This window comes from Haliotis asinina, chromosome 6 (assembly GCF_037392515.1).
Source record: "Haliotis asinina isolate JCU_RB_2024 chromosome 6, JCU_Hal_asi_v2, whole genome shotgun sequence".
NCBI lineage: Eukaryota > Metazoa > Mollusca > Gastropoda > Lepetellida > Haliotidae > Haliotis > Haliotis asinina.
The window spans coordinates 23,551,598-23,572,613 of record NC_090285.1 but is presented as its reverse complement, the minus strand read 5'-3'; the positions used below and the strand labels follow the sequence as shown (position 1 = coordinate 23,572,613).

Genomic DNA, 21,016 nt, shown 5'->3' with positions numbered 1-21,016 from the left:
GTTGTAGTTGTAGTTGTAGTTGTAGTTGTAGTTGTAGTTGTAGTTGCACGTGTAGTTGTAGTTGCAGGTGTTGTTGTAGGTGTAGTTGTAGGTGTCGTTGTAGCTGTAGGTGTAGGTGTAGTTGTAGGTGTAGGTGTAGTTGTAGTTGTAGGTGTAGTTGTAGTTGTAGTTGTAGTTGTAGTTGTAGGTGTAGTTGTAGGCGTAGTTGAAGTTGTAGTTGTAGTTGTAGTTGTAGTTGTAGCTGCAGGTGTAGCTGCAGGTGTAGTTGTAGTTGTAGTTGTAGTTGTAGGTGCTGTTGTAGGTGCATTTGTAGTTTTAGGTGTAGGTGTAGGTGTAGTTGTAGGTGTAGGTGTAGGTGTAGGTGTTGGTGTAGGTGTAGGTGTAGCTGTAGGTGTAGTTGTAGGTGTAGTTGTAGGTGTAGGTGTAGGTGTAGGTGTAGTAGTAGGTGTAGTTGTAGTTGTAGTTGTAGTTGTAGTTGTAGTTGTAGGTGTAGGTGTAGGTGTAGTTATAGTTGTAGGTGTAGTTGTAGTTGTGGGTGTAGTTGTAGGTGTAGTTGTGGTTCTGGTTGTAGTTGTAGTTGTAGGTGAAGTTGTAGTTGCAGTGTAGTTGTAGGTGCAGATGTAGTTGTAGGTGCAGGTGTAGTTGTAGTTGCAGTGTAGGTTTAGGTGCAGGTGTAGTTGTAGGTGTACGTGTAGTTGTAGTTGTAGTCGTAGTTGTAATTGTAGTTGTAGGTGTAGTTGTAGTTGTAGTTGTAGGTGTAGTTGTAGTTGTAGTTGTAGTTGTAGTTGTAGTTGCAGTTGTAGTTGTAGTTGTAGGTGTAGGTGTAGTTGTAGTTGTAGTTGTAGGTGTAGGTGTAGTTGTAGGTGTAGTTGTAGGTGTAGTTGTGGTTGTGGTTTTAGTTGTAGTTGTAGTTGTAGTTGTAGTTGTAGTTGTAGTTGTAGTTGTAGATGTAGTTGTGGTTGTAGTTGTAGTTGTAGGTGTAGGTGTAGTTGTAGTTGTAGGTGTAGGTGTAGGTGTAGGTGTAGGTGTAGTTGTAGGTGTAGTTGTAGGTGTCGTTGTAGCTGTAGGTGTAGGTGTAGTTGTAGGTGTAGGTGTAGTTGTAGTTGTAGGTGTAGGTGTAGGTGTAGGTGTAGTTGTAGTTGTAGTTGTAGTTGTAGGTGTAGTTGTAGGCATAGTTGAAGTTGTAGTTGTAGTTGTAGGTGTAGTTGTAGGTGCAGGTGTAGTTGTAGTTGTAGTTGTAGTTGTAGGTGCTGTTGTAGGTGCATTTGTAGATGTAGTTGTAGTTTTAGGTGTAGGTGTAGGTGTAGTTGTAGGTGTAGTTGTAGTTGTAGGTGTAGGTGTATGTGTAGGTGTAGTTGTAGTTGTAGTTGTAGTTGTAGTTGTAGTTGCAGTTGTTGTTGTAGGTGTAGGTGTAGTTGTAGTTATAGTTGTAGGTGTAGTTGTAGTTGTAGGTGTAGTTGTAGGTGTAGTTGTGGTTGTGGTTGTAGTTGTAGTTGTAGTTGTAGTTGTAGTTGTAGGTGAAGTTGTAGTTGCAGTGTAGTTGTAGGTGCAGGTGTAGTTGTAGGTGCAGGTGTAGTTGTAGGTGAAGTTGTAGGTGTAGTCGTAGTTGTAGGTGTAGGTGTAGTTGTAGTTGCAGTGTAGGTTTAGGTGCAGGTGTAGTTGTAGGTGTAGGTGTAGTTGTAGTTGTAGTCGTAGTTGTAATTGTAGGTGTAGTTGTAGTTGTAGTTGTAGTTGTAGGTGTAGTTCTAGTTGTAGGTGTAGGTGTAGTTGTAGTTGTAGTTGTAGGTGTAGTTGTAGTTGTAGGTGTAGTTGTAGGTGTAGCTGTGGTTGTGGTTGTAGTTGTAGTTGTAGGTGTAGTTGTAGTTGCAGTGTAGTTGTAGGTGTAGATTTAGTTGTAGGTGCAGGTGTATTTGTAGGTGAAGTTGTAGGTGTAGTCGTAGTTGTAGGTGTAGGTGTGGCTGTAGTTGCAGTGTAGGTTTAGGTGCAGGTGTAGTTGTAGGTGCAGGTGTAGTTGTAGTTGTAGTCGTAGTTGTAATTGTAGTTGTAGTTGTAGTTGTAGTTGTAGTTGTAGGTGTAGTTGTAGTTGTAGTTGTAGTTGTAGTTGTAGTTGTAGGTGTAGTTGTAGTTGTAGTTGTAGGTGTAGGTGTAGTTGTAGTTGTAGTTGTAGGTGTAGTTGTAGTTGTAGGGGTAGTTGTAGTTGTAGGTGTAGGTGTAGTTGTAGTTGTAGGGGTAGTTGTAGGTGTAGGTGTAGCTGTAGGTGTAGGTGTAGTTGTAGTTGTAGTTGTAATTGTAGTTGTAGTTGTAGTTGCAGTTGCAGTTGTAGTTGTAGGTGTAGTTGTAGGTGTAGTTGTGGTTGTGGTTTTAGTTGTAGTTGTAGTTGTAGTTGTAGTTGTAGTTGTAGTTGTAGATGTAGTTGTGGTTGTGGTTGTAGTTGTAGGTGTAGGTGTAGTTGTAGTTGTAGTTGTAGTTGTAGGTGTAGTTGTAGTTGTAGTTGTAGTTGTACGTGTAGTTGTAGTTGCAGGTGTTGTTGTAGGTGTAGTTGTAGTTTTAGGTATAGGTGTAGGTGTAGTTGTTGGTGTAGTTGTAGTTGTAGTTGTAGTTGTAGCTGTAGTTGTAGTTGTAGTTGTAGGTGTAGGTGTAGGTGTAGGTGTAGGTGTAGTTGTAGGTGTAGTTGTAGGTGTCGTTGTAGCTGTAGGTGTAGGTGTAGTTGTAGGTGTAGGTGTAGTTGTAGTTGTAGGTGTAGGTGTAGGTGTAGTTGTAGTTGTAGTTGTAGTTGTAGGTGTAGTTGTAGGCGTAGTTGAAGTTGTAGTTGTAGTTGTAGGTGTAGTTGTAGGTGCAGGTGTAGTTGTAGTTGTAGTTGTAGTTGTAGGTGCTGTTGTAGGTGCATTTGTAGATGTAGTTGTAGTTTTAGGTGTAGGTGTAGGTGTAGTTGTAGGTGTAGTTGTAGTTGTAGGTGTAGGTGTATGTGTAGGTGTAGTTGTAGTTGTAGTTGTAGTTGTAGTTGTAGTTGCAGTTGTTGTTGTAGGTGTAGGTGTAGTTGTAGTTATAGTTGTAGGTGTAGTTGTAGTTGTAGGTGTAGTTGTAGGTGTAGTTGTGGTTGTGGTTGTAGTTGTAGTTGTAGTTGTAGTTGTAGGTGAAGTTGTAGTTGCAGTGTAGTTGTAGGTGCAGGTGTAGTTGTAGGTGCAGGTGTAGTTGTAGGTGAAGTTGTAGGTGTAGTCGTAGTTGTAGGTGTAGGTGTAGTTGTAGTTGCAGTGTAGGTTTCGGTGCAGGTGTAGTTGTAGGTGTAGGTGTAGTTGTAGTTGTAGTCGTAGTTGTAATTGTAGGTGTAGTTGTAGTTGTAGTTGTAGTTGTAGGTGTAGTTGTAGTTGTAGGTGTAGGTGTAGTTGTAGTTGTTGTTGTAGGTGTAGTTGTAGTTGTAGGTGTAGTTGTAGGTGTAGTTGTGGTTGTGGTTGTAGTTGTAGTTGTAGGTGTAGTTGTAGTTGTAGTTGCAGTGTAGTTGTAGGTGTAGATTTACTTGTAGTTGCAGGTGTATTTGTAGGTGAAGTTGTAGGTGTAGTCGTAGTTGTAGGTGTAGGTGTGGCTGTAGTTGCAGTGTAGGTTTAGGTGCAGGTGTAGTTGTAGGTGCAGGTGTAGTTGTAGTTGTAGTCGTAGTTGTAATTGTAGTTGTAGTTGTAGTTGTAGTTGTAGTTGTAGTTGTAGTTGTAGTTGTAGGTGTAGTTGTAGTTGTAGTTGTAGGTGTAGGTGTAGTTGTAGTTGTAGTTGTAGGTGTAGTTGTAGTTGTAGGGGTAGTTGTAGTTGTAGGTGTAGGTGTAGTTGTAGTTGTAGGGGTAGTTGTAGGTGTAGGTGTAGGTGTAGGTGTAGGTGTAGTTGTAGTTGTAGTTGTAATTGTAGTTGTAGGTGTAGTTGTAGTTGTAGGTGTAGGTGTAGTTGTAGTTGTTGGGTTTTTTTCAGAGCAAGCACCACCATATTGGCCTAACTGGTACCAGCAATCGTGACACAGAAGTATGAACATAAGTATGAAGCTTCCTACAATAGGCCGTTCTAAGGCTCCCTTGTAGCCGATAAGTTAGTGTTGTTTCCATTTCAATCGAACAGATCTCCATTACAGACAGACAGACAGACAGACAGACAGACAGACAGACAGACAGACAGACAGACAGACAGACAGACAGACAGACAGACAGATAGATAGATAGATAGATCGTTACACCGAAGACCCAGGTTTGATTGCCCACTTGAGCACAATGTGTGAAGCGCATTTCTGGTGTTCTCCGCCGTAATGTTGCTGGAATATTGCTGACAAGCGGCTTAAAACCATACTTATTCACTCTACTTCATGGCTGAATGAAGTGACTTTTAACTCTCTGTTGAATTCACAATTGTGTGCACTCTGTGCACCAACATATGGAACATTAGTCGAAAAGAAATGGGTGCGACACCATTTTCTACAGATGCAGAACAAAGAGCCTTCTGTCCTGGATATCCGTGGTTAGTGAATGAGAAGGGTTTTATTGCCTTTAGCAATATGTCTACAATAGCAAATCGTTGAACACTAGAAATGGGCTTCACAAGTTGTTCACATGTGGAGAATCGAACCCGGGTCTTCGGCGTGACGAGCGAAAGCTTTAACCACTAGACTACTCCACCGTCCCTCGCGAGCGCCCTTGCGACAGAGGGCTTGCGAGTAGGCACATTTTATACATTGATTTGAATATATTAAGGAGAATAAATATTATAATATTTAGATGAGATAAATTACCTTGATGTGATGACTCACCTATGGATTATAGGGTTGTCATAGTTATATTTGGGGTCAGCTGAAAGATCTCTGATTTTCACACCATTCCTGTACAGCTCAAGAGTCTGGGAAACACCTTCATAAAGTAGCAAATATTGCAGTTATTTTAACCAACTCTCAACCGTTAGTGGGATATATGTGTAGGAGAAAACAAGGTGGAGAGTTTCCTGACCCCGATGGTTTCACATTGTTTACTGAAACCGAGAAGCGTTTTCTCTAACACATATACTGTCAATGATGGATAATTACGATTAACGTAGAGTTAATGAACCTACACAACAAAAACTAAAGCGCACTCGAGGTCGGCATGTTTACAATGGCTTTCCTGAATCATGTCAGTCACATTGGTGTCAAATCCAAATAATTTTACTATACATTTTAAATTTAAATAATTAACTAATTAGTTACCTAGGCGACTACAAAGTACACTACCAAATACATAGATGTCCTATTTAGTGTATTTTACAATAACTGTACAGTTTCATAATAAACAAATGTTTTAAGGAAGTGATCGACATGAATATATGTCTACAACATACAAATACTCGAAGCTCCGACATCCGCCACCCTCACAATATCACAGGCAATTGGAACTAAAATCGGGTTATAATGTTACGTCTTAGAAATTGTATGTCAGCAGGTGCTCAGTCAACCTTGCGAGTCTAAGAACAAATTCAGAGCTGCTTAACTTGGCTAACTAGCATTCAGAATCGTTCGGGTACAAACCTTTTCGAGGTAAGAGTTTCAAAGGTATGTGCGAATGTCAACTTTCGCGTTAGGTACCGTAAGGTGTGTTCTGATTGGTCAATCCCACAGATTACCTGACGCAACCTCATACTAGGGTTTTTTAGATTCAGTGTAGGAGTGTAACTAATAATACTAAGGCTACCTTTACTTTGGCGATTGTTTTCTCCGGTTTTAGAAGCGTTTGAAGAAATATTCACCAGAACTAGGTCAGAAATATTTTGACAAGCTGGACTCTAGCTGTTGGTATACCTTTGAAAAGCTGAGGCCGCATGACATAAACATTTCTGGTCCCGACAACGGTAACATCATCAACGTTTCTAATGTATTTCCCAAACAGGCAGACTGGAAATGCCCGTGGTATCGATCACTATGAAAGGCAAACGTTGTGTTTAATTCTGTTTTGCCTGGGAAAGTTGAAATCATCATGTTACGCCTGAGTGCCGCCAATCAAAACGCCCTAGGCCGCCTTGAAGTCGGGAAGTCGCCGTCTACTACAACTGGGGTCTGTTGGACCACAGGCAAACTGTTGCGCAAATGGGGTTGTGCAGCATAGAGAATATGATCAGTGTTCTTATATGGGCTCGAAGCGAGCAAAGGTTACCAACGCACTTCCCTCACGTCTTTTCGAAAAATATTTTTCATGTCAAAATACAATATCTCCACCGTCAAGGGTATACACCCATTTCTTCACTGCGTTGTGCTCTCAGATTTCTAACCATTGTGATTTATTACTCACGTCAAATACATTTTTATTCAACATTTTAAAGGCAACACGTGGTATGTCAGATCGTTCTTCGCCCCCATTCCCACTGCCAGCTTCCGGTTCAACATAGCGAAGGAACATGCGGGTGTTATTCCATATGGAGTACTTATAGAGTTACCTCCCCTGCTTCATTCGCCCACTACACCAAAAATATGTTTATATAGAATATACTGTAACGGAACGGCCAAGGACTAGTCGGAAAATACTAGTAGACGAACTACAAAAATAAAAATAGATGCGACCACCAGTCACAAACTGTGACAAAATAAATACCAGAGATCGGAGACGAAGTTCAGTGAAAATATATCACAAGGACCTAACATATAGTGAATGTCGAAAGTGGCGAAATGCAGAAGGATCGCGCAATATGTCATCTTAATTAAATGCAGCATAACACTGGTATCTTGGCTCACAGGCAAACTGTAGCGCAAATGGGGTTGCGCAGCACACAGAATATGACAAGTCTTCTTATATGTGAGCGAAGCGAGCAAAGGTTAACGTACGTACTTTCCTCGCTTCGGATCGAAAAAATATTTTTCATGCCAAAATGAAATATCGCCACCATCAAAGGTACACTGCCATTTCCTCACTTGACTGTGCTCTCACATTTTTTACCCCATGTTTAGTAATTACTCACATGAAATATGTTTTATTCAATATTTTAGCGCCACTTGTGGTATTCAGATCGTTCTTCGCCTCCATTACCTCTGCCAGTTTCCGGTTGAACGGAGTGATGGAACAAGAGTTAAGTCGAAATTGAAAAGAAATTCCACATTGCCTACTTTCATCATGAACCTGTTGGTGTTTATTTGTCTTATCTGTCGTCGCTATTGTTAGAATTTTCGTAAAATGTATTCTACATAAAAACACTTCTGGCGTAATGGGTGAATGAAGCAAGGGAGGTAACTGTACGTATTCCATATGGAATAATACCCTTCTGTTCCCTCACTCCGTTCACCCGGTAGCTGGAAGGGGGAATGGAGGCGAAGAACGGTCTGGTACACCGCGAGTGGCTCTTAAAATGTTGAATAAAAGATATTTCATGTGAGTAATTGTTCAACACAGGGTAGGAAATGTGAGAGCAAAACCCAGTGAAGAAATGGGCGTATACTTTTGATGGGGGCAACGTTTTATCTAACATGCAAAAAAAAATTTGAAGCGAGGAAAGTACGTTGCCAAACTTTGCTCGCTTCGCTCGCATGTAAGAAGACACGCCATTTTCTGTATGCTGCGCAACCCATTTGCGCTACAGTTAGCCTGTGCTTGGCTGGAATCACTGTGATGGCTGAGAGCTTGATTGATGAAGCCAAGAGTAGACATGAAGTTTTGTTACAATGTGTTACGAAACTTCTAACAACAACGACAATACAAATGACAAATAAACCCCAACAGGTTCATGAAAAATTAGGCAATAAGGTGTTTCTTTTTTTATTTTTGCTTATTCTTGTTCCGTCACTCCCTTCAACCGGAAGGTGGCGGGGGTAATGGCGGCGAAGAACGGTTTGAATACCAAGTTGGGCTTAAAATGTTGAATAAAATATATTTCACGTGAGTAATTATCAAATATGAGGTTGGAAATATGTGAGCACAACCAAGTTAGGAAATGCGAGCGTACCTTCGATGGTGGCGATATGTTATTTCGACATGTAAAATATTTTTCGAACCGAAGCTTCGCTCGCAAACACGTATAAGAAGACTGGTCACATTCTCTATGCTGCGCAACCCCATTTGCGCAACAGTTTGCCGGTGGTTGCACTCAATATAGCAGTGTAATAAATAATACTGAGCCTACGTTTACTTAGACTGAAAGTACATACCTAGGTAATGCATATGGTTCAGTGCAGCTGTCACATATATTGTCCCTGTAAAGAAGCGGCTAGTACAGGCACTCGGAACGGTAGAATGAACCTTCACACTTGTTTCTCCAGGTGGGATCAGCAGTGCGTCTTGACCAGTGGTCAGGATACCTGCATCGTAAGTTCGCAGGTTCGGGGTGTAGTAGATCCTCATTCCTGATTGGTCGAAATAGTCACTTCTCTTCTTGGGATTGTTCCAGTGCACCTTTGACAAGAGCGAATGGGTCAGAAATATTTTGATAAGCTGTTGACATATGTTGGTATACCTTTGAAAAGCTGGGGCCGCATGACACAAACATTTCTGGTCGTGACAACAGTAACATCATCAACGTTTCCAATGTATTTCCCAAACAGGCAGACGCGTTTAAGCATATCCTGGTCCAGTCCGAAAAAAACCATTCATGTTGCACTCGCTTATCGTTATTTTTAGAGAGGTATAGATAGCTTGGGTGAAAATATAAATGCTATTGACTCACGCATCAGTGTCTCTCTCGATCTCTCTCTCTCTCTGTCTATCTGAAGTGTGCAACTTACCTGAAGAGCTAACTTCTTAAAGCCGTTCATCCCAAACCTGATTCCCACATTCTCGTGTTTACAATCACCATTGTTGCCCAGTGACCAGAGGCTAACGATGGCATTACAACTCAAACCCGGCAGCATACCACACGGATAGGGGTTGGGGGTTGCAGCTTCATCTGAAAGATCCCACAGCGTCCGGTGGTTTCATCACACCCAACATGTTACAATCTGTACATCTTACATTATACTTCTTGCAACTCATGGAGGTCCGGGTTAGAATGTTGGGACTTCAGTCATCCATGCTTGTCGTGAGAGGCGACTAACGGGATATTGTGGACAGGCTCGCTGACTTGGTTGACACATGTCATCGGAGCCCACTTGCGCTGAACGATACCGTTGATGACTGGATTGTTTACAGATCGCTGCCATATAACTGGAATATTACTGAGTGCTGCGTAAAGCTAACCACACTCACTCACCCTTAGAGAAAGTGAATCACATGATTCTAATGGCAAGTCTACATTGGATCTGTTTGCATCCAGAATGTCTACAGATGGGAGTTATGTATACAGTTGTGGCGGGTGTCAAGGGTTGGGGTATATGTCCACAGACAGGACGGATGGCTGTCTAATGTTAGAGTGGATGTCCATAGTCGGGATGGTTGCCTAATGTGAGAGTGGACGTCCACAGTCGGGATCGTTGTCTAATGTGAGAGTGGACGTCCACAGTCGGGATGGTTGTCTATCGTCAGAGTGGATGTGCACAGTCGGGGTTGGTGTCTAATGTCAGAGTGGATATCCACAGTAGGGATGGGTGTCTAATGTTAGAGCGGATGTCTACAATCGGGGTTGGTGTCTAATGTTAGAGCGGATGTCCACAATCGGGATGGGTGTCTAATGTTAGAGTGGATGTCCACAGTCGGGGTTGGTGTCTAATGTTAGAGCGGATGTCCATAGTCGGGATGGGTGGCCAATGTTCGAGCGGATGTGTACAGTTTTAAACAGACGGATTACCATTGTGGGCTTTACAGTTACCTTTAGTGCAGCCGAAGACGACGGCGTGGTGCATGATGTTGACGTTGTCGATGAGGGGCTGGGTGGCAATGATGTGGTAGTCTGTGTCGTTGGGAATGGAGAAGATCTGACACATATAGGTAGTTTCTGCTGCAGGCACAACAGTCCTGGGTAACTTCAGATCCATTTTTTTCGTGCCTAGTCAGGAAAGAACAGATAGAGTTAAACAGCGTGTACTGAAGCAACGTAATTCCGGAATCATTTACCGAATGCACGGCGAGGGTATGTGAGCATGTTAATGCGGCTTTGGAATACCAATATCGTTTGTGTGAGTAAAATACCGCTGTATTCCAGCTTTATGATACCGCTCTGTGATGCGTGAGTGAATTAATGAGTGTGGTCTAACGTCGCTTTGAACAATAATCCATACAGATCACGCCTGGGGACACCTGAAATGTGCTTCATTCTCTGTGATGAGAAAATCCTGGACCAGACAATCTGGTGACTGACATTATCACGATCTGCACTCTACCAACGGTGAGTCTGACCACGTGTCATATCTAGTCTCTTGCGGCAAGCACAGGTGGCTGACGACAATTATTCCTACACGGAATACTCACGGGTGCGTGGATACAAAGGAAGCAGCTCCTTTTCAGAGAACGTATGTATGTGTGTGTGACAGAGGGATGTTCCTAAAAAGAACACGTGGCACAACTTTTCATTTGACGTTCTGTCCTTTGACAATCGCTCGACGTAAAGCACATCCGTGATTGGATTGTTAGTGAACAATATAAGACAATAATTTACCCCTATCATATCGGCAAGTCACGTTCCCAGAAGTGATATGTGCCGATTACCACACAGCTCACTTGCATTGGTGGAGAGTTCACGCAAACTCACGGAACTCATGAACATCCCAAATGAACACATGGGTGGTATGGTAGCCAAGTGATTAAAGCTTTCGCTCGTCACGAAAAAATGAACCTAGGCTCGATTCGCCACATTGGTACAATGAATGAAGCCCATTTCTGATGTTCACCTCCGTGATATTGCCGAAATATTGCTAAAAGCGGCGTAAAACTAAACTCATTCCCTGGATAAAATAGCAGGGGTCGTGTGTCATATCCACTCTTATGAGTACGTTTCTCATCCATTTCTACCAGTTGGAAGATCACTATGACAGGCGAATATATGTGTGAGTGAGTTCACTTTTACCCCGCACTATTCCTGCGATTTGTAAATAATCGAGTCGGGACCAGACAATCCAGTGATCAACAGCATGATGATCGATCTGCACAACTGGGAACCGATGACGTGTCAACCAAGTCGGGTAGTCTGACCACCTGATCCTGTTAGTCGCGACAAACATGCGTTACTGAAGTCCAATGTTCTAACCCCGACTTTAACGGGTGCGAATTTATAAAATAAACCCATGCTTATCGTAAAGCGGTTGATGACACTTGCTGACTTAGTTGATACATGTCATCATATCGGAGTTGCGTAGATCAGTACTCCTGCTATTGACCACTGGATTTTTTGTTCCAGACTCGAATGTTGCTAAGTGCGGCGTAAAACTAAACTCACTCTCCCATGCAATGTGATGGATACGTACTGACGTCATTGATGCCGTTACAAGTGAATTCCAAATTCTGACAGGCTGGCAGTACCCAGCTCTCGTCTCTGGCCAGACACTTAGGGTCGGTCCAGGGGTCACAAACACCTAGGAACAGTGGACAGAATGCGGTAATGAGAATAAGGATAGTGGAGAGAGTGAGAGAGAGAGAGAGAGAGAGAGAGAGAGAGCCTCACACGTGAGTGAAACAGATGCAAGAGCAGTACACTGCCGCTGTTACAGGTCATTGGCTCCCTCCCTCTGCAGGCAGTCTGCGCTCTGCTGTTTATTTTGTTGACAGTTACATGTTACATGTCTGACAAAACATCCACTTGCAAAGTTTGATATCGATACGATTATTGGATGAGATATTTACAAAAAAAACGCCTACATGCAATTCACGCCAAACTAAAAGTATTTGTATGACGCAACCCATCAACGGATAGAGAATCAGCAATGTCGTTGATAAAGAAGGCAAATAGAAAGGAAGAAAACTGCCATTCCTGACGAATTCCTGATAAACAGTCAAAGATCGGTGAGCAACCGACACACAAGCTTTAACATTTTGGTGTATTTTTTTTAAATAGGACGACAGGCGAATGACGGCAGGCCATGCATGGGGTTTTGTATTGTCTGTTTGATTAAATCCCAGCTATCATATATCTGGCAATGGAAGGCCATGTCGCGCGGAACATGTCTATTAACTATTTAAGTTGTTGGACTGTTTATTTTGTATCTGAGCTTAATGATTTCTTTAGTTCTAACACTCACCTGGATGGGATAGCGGTGAACTCGTGGAGTTAGTCGTCCCTTGGGACCAGGTACAGTTGGGGTCACCCAGCTCTTGGCCATTTGTCCATCCGTCACCATCGGAATCCTTTTCGCACAACGCTCTGGTCCATTCCTGAGTGAAAAAGAACCCATTTCCAAGTTGTTTATAATTGTTTGTTTATAGGAGTCGTGCAATCACCCATTTTACAAGTGTGTCATAAATTCTTGGAAACAATAAGACAACATGTTGAATCTGGTTTGTATATGGTTAATACTATTTTGTATTTTCAATCTGTGCATTGGGTACCATATGTAATAGTACTTTGTATGTTTAATCAGCGTTTTGTGCTGTGGACTATACCAGTTGTAGTAAAAGACTGGAGATATTTAACATTAGATAACTCTGGATGGGTTCAGGCACGGAGAGTTTAAACTTCCAGATAAAATGTTGACGGTGGGGAGATGAACTGACCATACCTGATTCACTCTCGAGACTCCAAACATATTATCAGCCTACAACATTTGCATAGTTACCAAATGCACGAAGATCTCACCCTGCCGCTGTCTGCAAAGTCCTGTCCGAAAGCGTTCCTGGCACCACCCCCGGACATCAGTTTGTGCCCCACGCCTGGCCACGTCTCCCCAGCTTTGCAGGGACTGGGGACATTGTTACCGTTGGGTATTTTAGCTTGGTAGTCAAAGTACCCAGAGGCCGTGTGCAGCAGTGTCACGAGAAATAATGTCCATCTGAAACAAGTCGCATGATATAATATACGTAACAGTGAGTGAGTGAGTGAGTTTACGTTTATGCCGCGTTTAGCAATATTCGAGTGATATCACGCGAACTCCAGAAATGGACTTGACACATTGTACCCATATCGGGAATCGAACACGGGTCTTCGACGTGACGAGCGTACGCTTCGACCACTGGACTACCGCGCCGGCCCATACATCACAGGATCCCCGTCAGTGTTACCTAGGAATTATTTCATTGAGCGATTATTTTAATGTGCGGACAATATGTGATGGCGAAGATCTTCTTCCATGAAAGGTTCACCTGTAATGATCTAACAGAACATGTGGATCGAGAATCAAAGATTTATGACAAATAAATTTAACGTCTTAGACAAGAAATCTGTGGTGCTGAGGAGTTGATTTGTAGCAGAGAGACGTCCTCGATAGCGAGAGATCCGTGACATAGTGAAAGAATACATTGTAGAGAGTAGTCTTCGGTAGAGAGAGATACTGGTATATAGATCTGTGCTCATGGCAGGGAGCGATCCGTGATACTGGTGGACATAGGGGTTAGATCCATTGTAAAGGGAGGTCCTCGATATAGAGAGATGTGAGATACAGGTGGATAGATCCGTGGTAGAGAGACTTCCCGATAGAGAGAGATCTGTGATGTTGGTGGATAGATCCGTGGTGAAGAAAGGTCCTTGGTTGAGAGAGACTTGTGACAAAGGAGGTAGATCCATGGTAAAGTGAGTTCCTTCATAGAGAGATCAACGTCATGAGGAGAGATCCTTGATAGAGAGATCACCTTCTTCAAGAGAAATCCGTGATAAGGAACGCTCCTCTTAAGGAGACAGAAGTCAGCCGTATGAGACAGAAATCAATGAATATACAGATGTACAGATCGCCGTAATGTTCCTGGAAGTGTGCTGGAGTGAAGCGCCAAGCAACATGTAAACAAACAACAACACTGAGTTAAATGTGTTTCACTGTTTCAGTAATACTGTTTTTAGAAATGTACTCATGTCCCGCCACAGTTGAATGCATATAGGTCAGGCAGCTGGGGTTTGCTGAATCACTCAGTGATTGTGTAAAGCCACCCTGACACCCGCACGAATTTTGTACCCGCAGTGGCAGACAATTTTGCGTCCGTGACTTGTATGATCCCGGCTTGTTCTCTCGTTTGCGTACCAATGGGTAAATTCGGTGTCTACTTTCGTGAAGTATTCATAAACTGTGCGAGCTCCGTACCAGTGCGCTACGAAAATCTTGAAATGTTCAACAATTCTGGTACGCATATCGTGACGCCCAGTGTCGCACATTGGTCCGCTCTGATCACAAATTGCGTGCGACATTTTCGCCAAAGATTGCGCAAAGTTATGGTGGCTGATTAGGTTCATGCCTTCTAACTTGTCGTGACGTAGGCGGTAGGAACTTGTATGGTCCCGGCTTGTTCTCAGCGGCTCTTTAGTGAATGTGGCCTTTTCTCAAGTTAAATTCTTCACCATGTATTGGAACAAGTCGGTCGAAATTCTCGGATCTTCCTTGTGGAAGCCTGTCAATAACTGAGTCCGAGGTCATGTTTTCTCGTCAAGCATTCCTCCTCACACTTGCCTTGATTTCCGTTTTCTAGTTGTGGTTACCCCTTCTTCCATGGCCTGATCTTGCTCTAGTTGCTGGTCTTCAAGATGCAATATTCCTGCACCTCGCGTCAAGCGGGACAAAGCAGAACCAAATAATATCACGTCTGCTTCACGCATGCGCGAAGTGGTTGTGGCAATATATGCCCATGCTGGAACAATGCGCGTCGTGCGTACCATGCCGTACACTAACGCAAACAATGCGCCAATAATACTTGATGTACACGTAAAGAAGCCGTGCGTTAGCGTGCCAGTGCGTACCAGTCCGAACTATTTTCGGTCACGCAGTGCGTGCCAGGTGCGTAACCTATGCGTAAACAGGACGTAAATAGTGCGCAAAATAGGCTTCACGCGTTCATGCGTACGATATAAATTACAAGCATTGCCACGATGAATTGCGAGGAGGTGAGGGGCAATATTTATGCAAGTGTCAGGTGTCACATATTTCGTTTAATTGTGAATCCATACTTTGTACCAAAATGGATTTCGTTTCTACTCGAGTAATTAACAACTTGATGAAAGCATCGACCAAAGTATGACTGAACTGAAGAGCTTATCAAAACACTGTGCATTCGATAAGATAGAAGATGAGATGATAAGGGATAGAACTGTATGTGGAACAAAAGGTAAACATGTACAAGAACGCTTGTTATAAGAACCTGACTTGACACTTTCTAAGGCACGAGAACTAGCAAGGAGTTATGAATTGAGTAGGGAGCAAATGAAAGAAATTCAGAGGGATGTACATTCATTGAGCCAAACAAAATGACCACGTGGGCGTGGTACTTATGGTCACCATGGTGACAGAAATATGAATATGTTACTTTGTGCCAAAATTGTGGGAAAATCACGTTCTCCAAGATACATGTCCTGCTGCGGGGAAAGTATGCCTCAAATGCAATAGACTGAATCACTATGCTTTTATGTGTAGAGCAACCTTTCACAGAGGAAGAGGGAGATATCATCAGCGAGGTCGAGGCAGAGGCCAAAACACATTTCATCTTCACCATCAACAACAAAGCAGGATACACAATATTGACCAGGAGCAGGATTTCTTTATTAGATCTTTGGAACAGGTACTTGATGACAAAAATGAAGCGTATGTTCCCATTAATGTAAAAAACAGATTTTAAGTTAGATACCGGTGCTCAGGTAAAGACTTTACCAGATGACGAGTTCAACAAAATCAACAAAAACAAGCAGGTCCACTACGTCCACCTCAGAGGCGCCTTTTGCATATGGGGGAGTTGCCCTTGGCACTCTAGGGACAGTGACATTAAAATGTCAATATGGAGACATGCAGGGATTGGGAAAGGCAGGGACCATGGGCCATGGGCCATGGGCCATTTTGCACGTCAGAATGAAAAATGTCCCATTAAAATTTGTAATGTTTCTATTGATAGAAGGGCAATGGCCCATTCAAAATTCAGGCTAATAATCCTGAAAATGGCCCATTGTCAAAGTTCTCTTTCCCAATCCCTGGACATGGTTCAGCATTTTGAATTTGTGGTGGTAGACCATAATGACTGTCATTCCCCCAGCATTGGGTCTCAAAGCATGCAGACAGATGGATCTCATTCAAGTTGTTCTTGCAATCAACCAGTCACAATCCACAACATCAAAGAACATCTTGAAGCAATATGATGAGTTACTCAAGGAAGTGGGATGTACAGAGGAGGAACACAGAATACAGTTGGAAAGAGATGCGGTCCCTATTGTTCATACAGTTAGGAGAAGTCCAGTAGCTTTGGAACCAAAGATTAAGCGAGAGTTACAGAGGAGGGAAAACATGGGAATAGTGTGCAAAGTGGATAAACCTATAGATTTCGTAGGCTACTGGAATAAAGACAGCACGTGAAATATACCAGAAAAGGATGGACAGAACTTTTGAAGGACTGGAGCAAACCTACCCAATAGTGGATGACATCCTAATAGCAGGTCACACTATTGCTGAACATGATGTTCATTTATGGCAGACTCTACAGAGAGTGTGAGAAAGAGGAATCAAGCAGAATCTTGAGAAGACACAACTATGTCAACAACAGGTGAAGTTCTTTGGTGAGATACTGATGGCAGACGGCATTAAACTGGATCTAGAGAAAGTGAAAACGGTCCAAGACATGGAGGTCCCAACCAGTAAGAAAAAATTACAGGGCTTTCTGGGTATGTTCACATACCTAGCACAGTATGCTCCATGCATCCTGCGAGAGCTAACAAAACAAGACAACCTATTCACTTGGACTGAGAATCATGAACAAGCCTTTCAAGAAGTCAAAGACCTGATTACAAGATCACCTGGTCCTGTACTTCAGTACTTCGACCTACAGAAACCGGCGATAGTAGAGAAGTGAATCGGTGCAGTCCTTTCCCAAGATCCCATAGCTTTCGCATCAAAAGCAGTGACTTGTGCACAGAGAAACTACGACTGAAAAGGAGATGCTTGCAATACTATTCGGATGTGAGAAGTTCCACCACTATCTATTTGGAAGGCACTTTAGGGTGAGGACAGACTACAATAATGGTTGGTCTTCAAGAAACCCTTGCATGCTGTGCCAATGAGACTTCAGAGGATGAGAATCTGATATACATATATACGACACAGACGTGCAATTTACACCCAGCAAAGAAGTTCCAGTTGGAGACATGCTGTCTTGTCATTTCAAAGACACATCCAACAATGTTGATCTCTCACTGGGTGCAGTCATCCAGTCATACGTTCACATGGGTGTGAGCAATCTTCCACTGACAGATACGTAACCAGGTGAGATAGCAAAGGCAACGAGTGGAAATGAGCAGCTTGTAGCAATGAAGAAGTGTATCACTTTTGGATGGCTAGAGGTGATTCAAGACTGTACGACTTTAGTCAGGGAATTCTTGAACTTCAGGGATGAGCAGAGTGTTGTAGACAACATCATATACAAAGGTGACAAGACAGTTATATCGAACACTATGAGAAGGGAGATTTTGGACAAGATACACACTGGGCACCAGGGCATTGTCAAATGCAAGGATCGAGCTCGAACAATATTGTTCTGGCCACGGAGAACATAGACATTGAACGTGTGATTGACGACTGTAGTAATAGAACAGTGTAAGGAGCCAATGATTACTACTGAAGTCCCCAAACTGCCTTGGCAGATTGTGGCTACAGATCTGTTCCATTTAGATGGTAGAGACTCCCTAATATTCGTGAACTATTACAGTCGCTTCAATGAAATTACCCTGTTGGCAAACAAAAAAATCATCAACAGTGGTAACACATCTGAAATCCATCTTTAATCGGGTATGGCATACGTTCCATGATCATTTCAGATAATGGACCACAGTGCTCAGACAGACATTTTGCTGATTCATGGAACATTGTTCATGTGACTTCGCCACCACTATATCCTCAGGCTAATGGTCTGGCAGAGAAGTCTGTGCAAACAGTGAAACGACTCCTAACAAAAGCAAAGCAGAGTGCGTCGGATCCATACTTGTCGGTGCTTGCCTATCGGAATACTCCCATAGGAGACACAGGGTGCTCTCCATCGCAACACTATCGCATCGTCGGAGACTGCGAGATAATCTTCCGTGCAAAACTAGCTTGTTGATATCTGAGACACAAGAATGTAACAAAGTCTTCACAGCGCTATCAGATTCCGAGGACAATCAGATGTTTTACTATGATCGATCTGCACACAGCGGAGCTGACTTCCAGAACAACGACAACATCAGGATGAGACAAGGGAGACGGTGGATTCCGGCAACGGTCACAGAAAACTCTAAGATCATACTATATGAAGACAGCAGAAGATGCAGAGTATAGGCAGAACAAGAGACATGATACCTCATCAACTGAATTCACGGCAGGAGGCTCCTAGTCCCCCTACAAGCTCCTCTACCAGTCCAGCTGCTCAAGTGAGGATGGAGACATCATTGCATCCAACAACCACAACATTGACTCCAATTACGACTCCTAACACATCACGACAACCAAGTGGTGTCACATCGGTGGGTCGTCTGATCTTCAAACCATCACGCTATGATTAATTAATAACGACGTGGAAAGACTTTCAATGATTAAGATCTTAACGTTATTTATGAGAGAGTTCAAATGTTTTGATTCAGTGCTAACTTTACAGTTAGCGCTAACAATGGACAGTTAATTTCTTTTACTTACAACAGAGGAGATGTCACATATTTCGTTTAATTGTGAATCCATACTTTGTATCAAAATGGAACGTTCTATTCCACATCATTTCTTCGATTTCGTAGTTTAAGAAAGAAGTTAAATTGCTCGCCATGCGCTTAATGGTCCGATCACAAGTGTGTCTTGCTTTTTATAGAATGTGAACATACAACATCAGGGTCACGTAACAGACGTGTGTTCTCGACCGTGAAGATACCCCATCACACTTTCTTAGGTATTCAACGAATGTCCTTAGTATACAATAGCTACAGTTGGTGTGTGTTGTTACTGAAGACTGTCTCTAAACATGTTCGCCATGACGAACCAGTAAAGCCACCCTGACACGAATTTTGTACCCGCCCTGGTACTCAATTTTCTGAAACTTTAGAAACCTCCTTCCACTCCTTGTCAGTTTTTTGTGCACTTGAGTACTTTGTTCTTGAGGACCTAAATGATGGCTTTGAAGACCTCTATTATGAACTTTTTAGATTTACTAACTTAAACTCTGAAGCTGTACTGTACACAAAGAAGTGCGATTAAACACGATATTGTGAACCCCTTGCCCTTGTTTGGTCACATCTCCTATATTCTACAATGAAAATAGTGATAAAATAGTGTGACACGGCATGCGGTTGGATCGCTATGTATTTCGTCTGGCAGGGTGGCACTATTTATGAGAAAACACACAAAGCGCACTAGAACGTGTCTCAGCACCAGGGAGCGTAACAGATCCTAAAAGATTGTGATAGATTATGGACGGTAATCGTAATAGGCGTGTTAAAAAGCTCATAGAAATCCGTTGAGTATTATATCGAGATAGATTATGTACAAGGATCTTTATAGATCATAGTGCATCTTGGCAACATCGTGGGCCACTAGAAATAGACATTTGATTATTGTTATTACGATATATTACGATCATCCCGTTATGCTCCAGTGCGCCTTTTCATGCTTTTCCACGCTCTTATACGATTTGTTCTGATGTCCACGCACTGCGTCGTTATCAAACGATAGCTTAAAAAATCGGTACGATCGTGGCGAATTATTGAACATGTTTATAATATCTTGAAACGATTATCAATATGCCTCATGATCATGGAGATCACCACAATTTGGATCTGTGATCTATCACGCTTTATAGTGTGGGTGAGTTTAGTTTTACGCCGCACGGTCTGTAAATAATTGAGTCTGGATCAGATAATCCAGTGATCATCAACATGACCATCGATCTACGCAATTTGGAACCGATGACATGTGTCAACCAAGTCAGCGAGCCTGACCACCCGATCCCATTATCCGCCTCTAACGACATGCATAATCGCCTTTATGGCAAGCATGGGTTGCTGAAGGCCTTTTCTACCCCGGGACCTTCACGGGTCGCTTTATAACAAGAGTTACAATTTTAAAACATATCTGAATCGTTCCTATCGTAGCCTAATCGTGGTCTTGTCTAAATGCAGCAGGTGTCTTGACTGACCTTCACGAATCCATCTTCAAGTATTCCATACGGTAATGATATTCATTAGGTAAGTGCTTACCTTCAGAACAGCTCAATGTCATGTCCGTGTTTCTGTGCCGTAAAAACATTTTACTTGTTACCCTTCCTTCTTAACAGTAAAGCAGTAAAGTAAGGTAAATGGCGCCCTACCTGGACGAGAGAAGAAGTGCATCCAGCATGGTTGAAGGCACGTCGGCTTTAATGACGTGAGGCTCAGTAGCAGTAGGTATGAACGTCTCGTCAAACAGACCGTGACTTCATGTGATCTGTCCTAGTCAAAGAGATCACGACATACTTTTTGACTACAGGATACGGCTTTGTTATTGTGCAGTAGGATAATGGGATGTGTGTGTTTGTAAAGGGGTTTGCTGCTGCTAACCTGAATCTTCATAAGACAGAGTTAAACGAATGAGTGAGGTTACTGTTATGTCGCACTCAGCAATAAGCCAGCAATAGCACTGCAGAGGACACCAGAAATAGGTTTCACACACTGCACCCATGTGGGAGAATCGAATCCGGGTATGGCGTGAAGAGTTAACGCTTTTACTACTGGGCTACCCCGCCTCCCTAAGGAAAAGAAAATAATTCCAAAACGTTCAAATTACCCCGTTTTCAACAGAGCGCATTCCAACTGTAATTTCCCACATCTGGAGAGGTTTTTGTGATATGTTGGCTGAAAGGTCGGTTTCACGTAACCCGTAGTGGGATGTCTTGAGATCTTTGTTTAGCGGTAGCGAGAGCTATGGTGTGGTTATAATGAGTCTGACTCACACCAAGATCCGACCATGGCCGCTGTATCCGTCCTTCTGGCTCTCCTGTTGACAGCCATCTCATGTAAGTGTTGGCGACCCTATCCTCAAAGTGTTAGATATACAGCTAGTACCTTGTGTCAT

General features: G+C 42.8%; 1 protein-coding gene across 1 annotated transcript in view; it reads right to left on the bottom strand.

Moving 5' to 3' along the window:
* Positions 1 to 20,348, bottom strand: part of LOC137288042 (MOXD1 homolog 1-like) — a 76,889-nt gene extending 56,541 nt beyond the window's left edge. The window contains exons 1-8 of the mRNA XM_067820402.1: positions 20,274 to 20,348; positions 12,634 to 12,826; positions 12,080 to 12,212; positions 11,309 to 11,416; positions 9,718 to 9,894; positions 8,699 to 8,859; positions 8,126 to 8,369; positions 4,778 to 4,874 (exon numbers count right to left, since the gene is read on the bottom strand). Coding sequence (XP_067676503.1) covers positions 4,778 to 4,874; positions 8,126 to 8,369; positions 8,699 to 8,859; positions 9,718 to 9,894; positions 11,309 to 11,416; positions 12,080 to 12,212; positions 12,634 to 12,826; positions 20,274 to 20,302 — 1,142 coding nt within the window. The 5' untranslated portion in view covers positions 20,303 to 20,348. The remainder of the gene's footprint in view (positions 1 to 4,777; positions 4,875 to 8,125; positions 8,370 to 8,698; positions 8,860 to 9,717; positions 9,895 to 11,308; positions 11,417 to 12,079; positions 12,213 to 12,633; positions 12,827 to 20,273) is intronic.
* Positions 20,349 to 21,016: the final 668 nt, after the last annotated feature.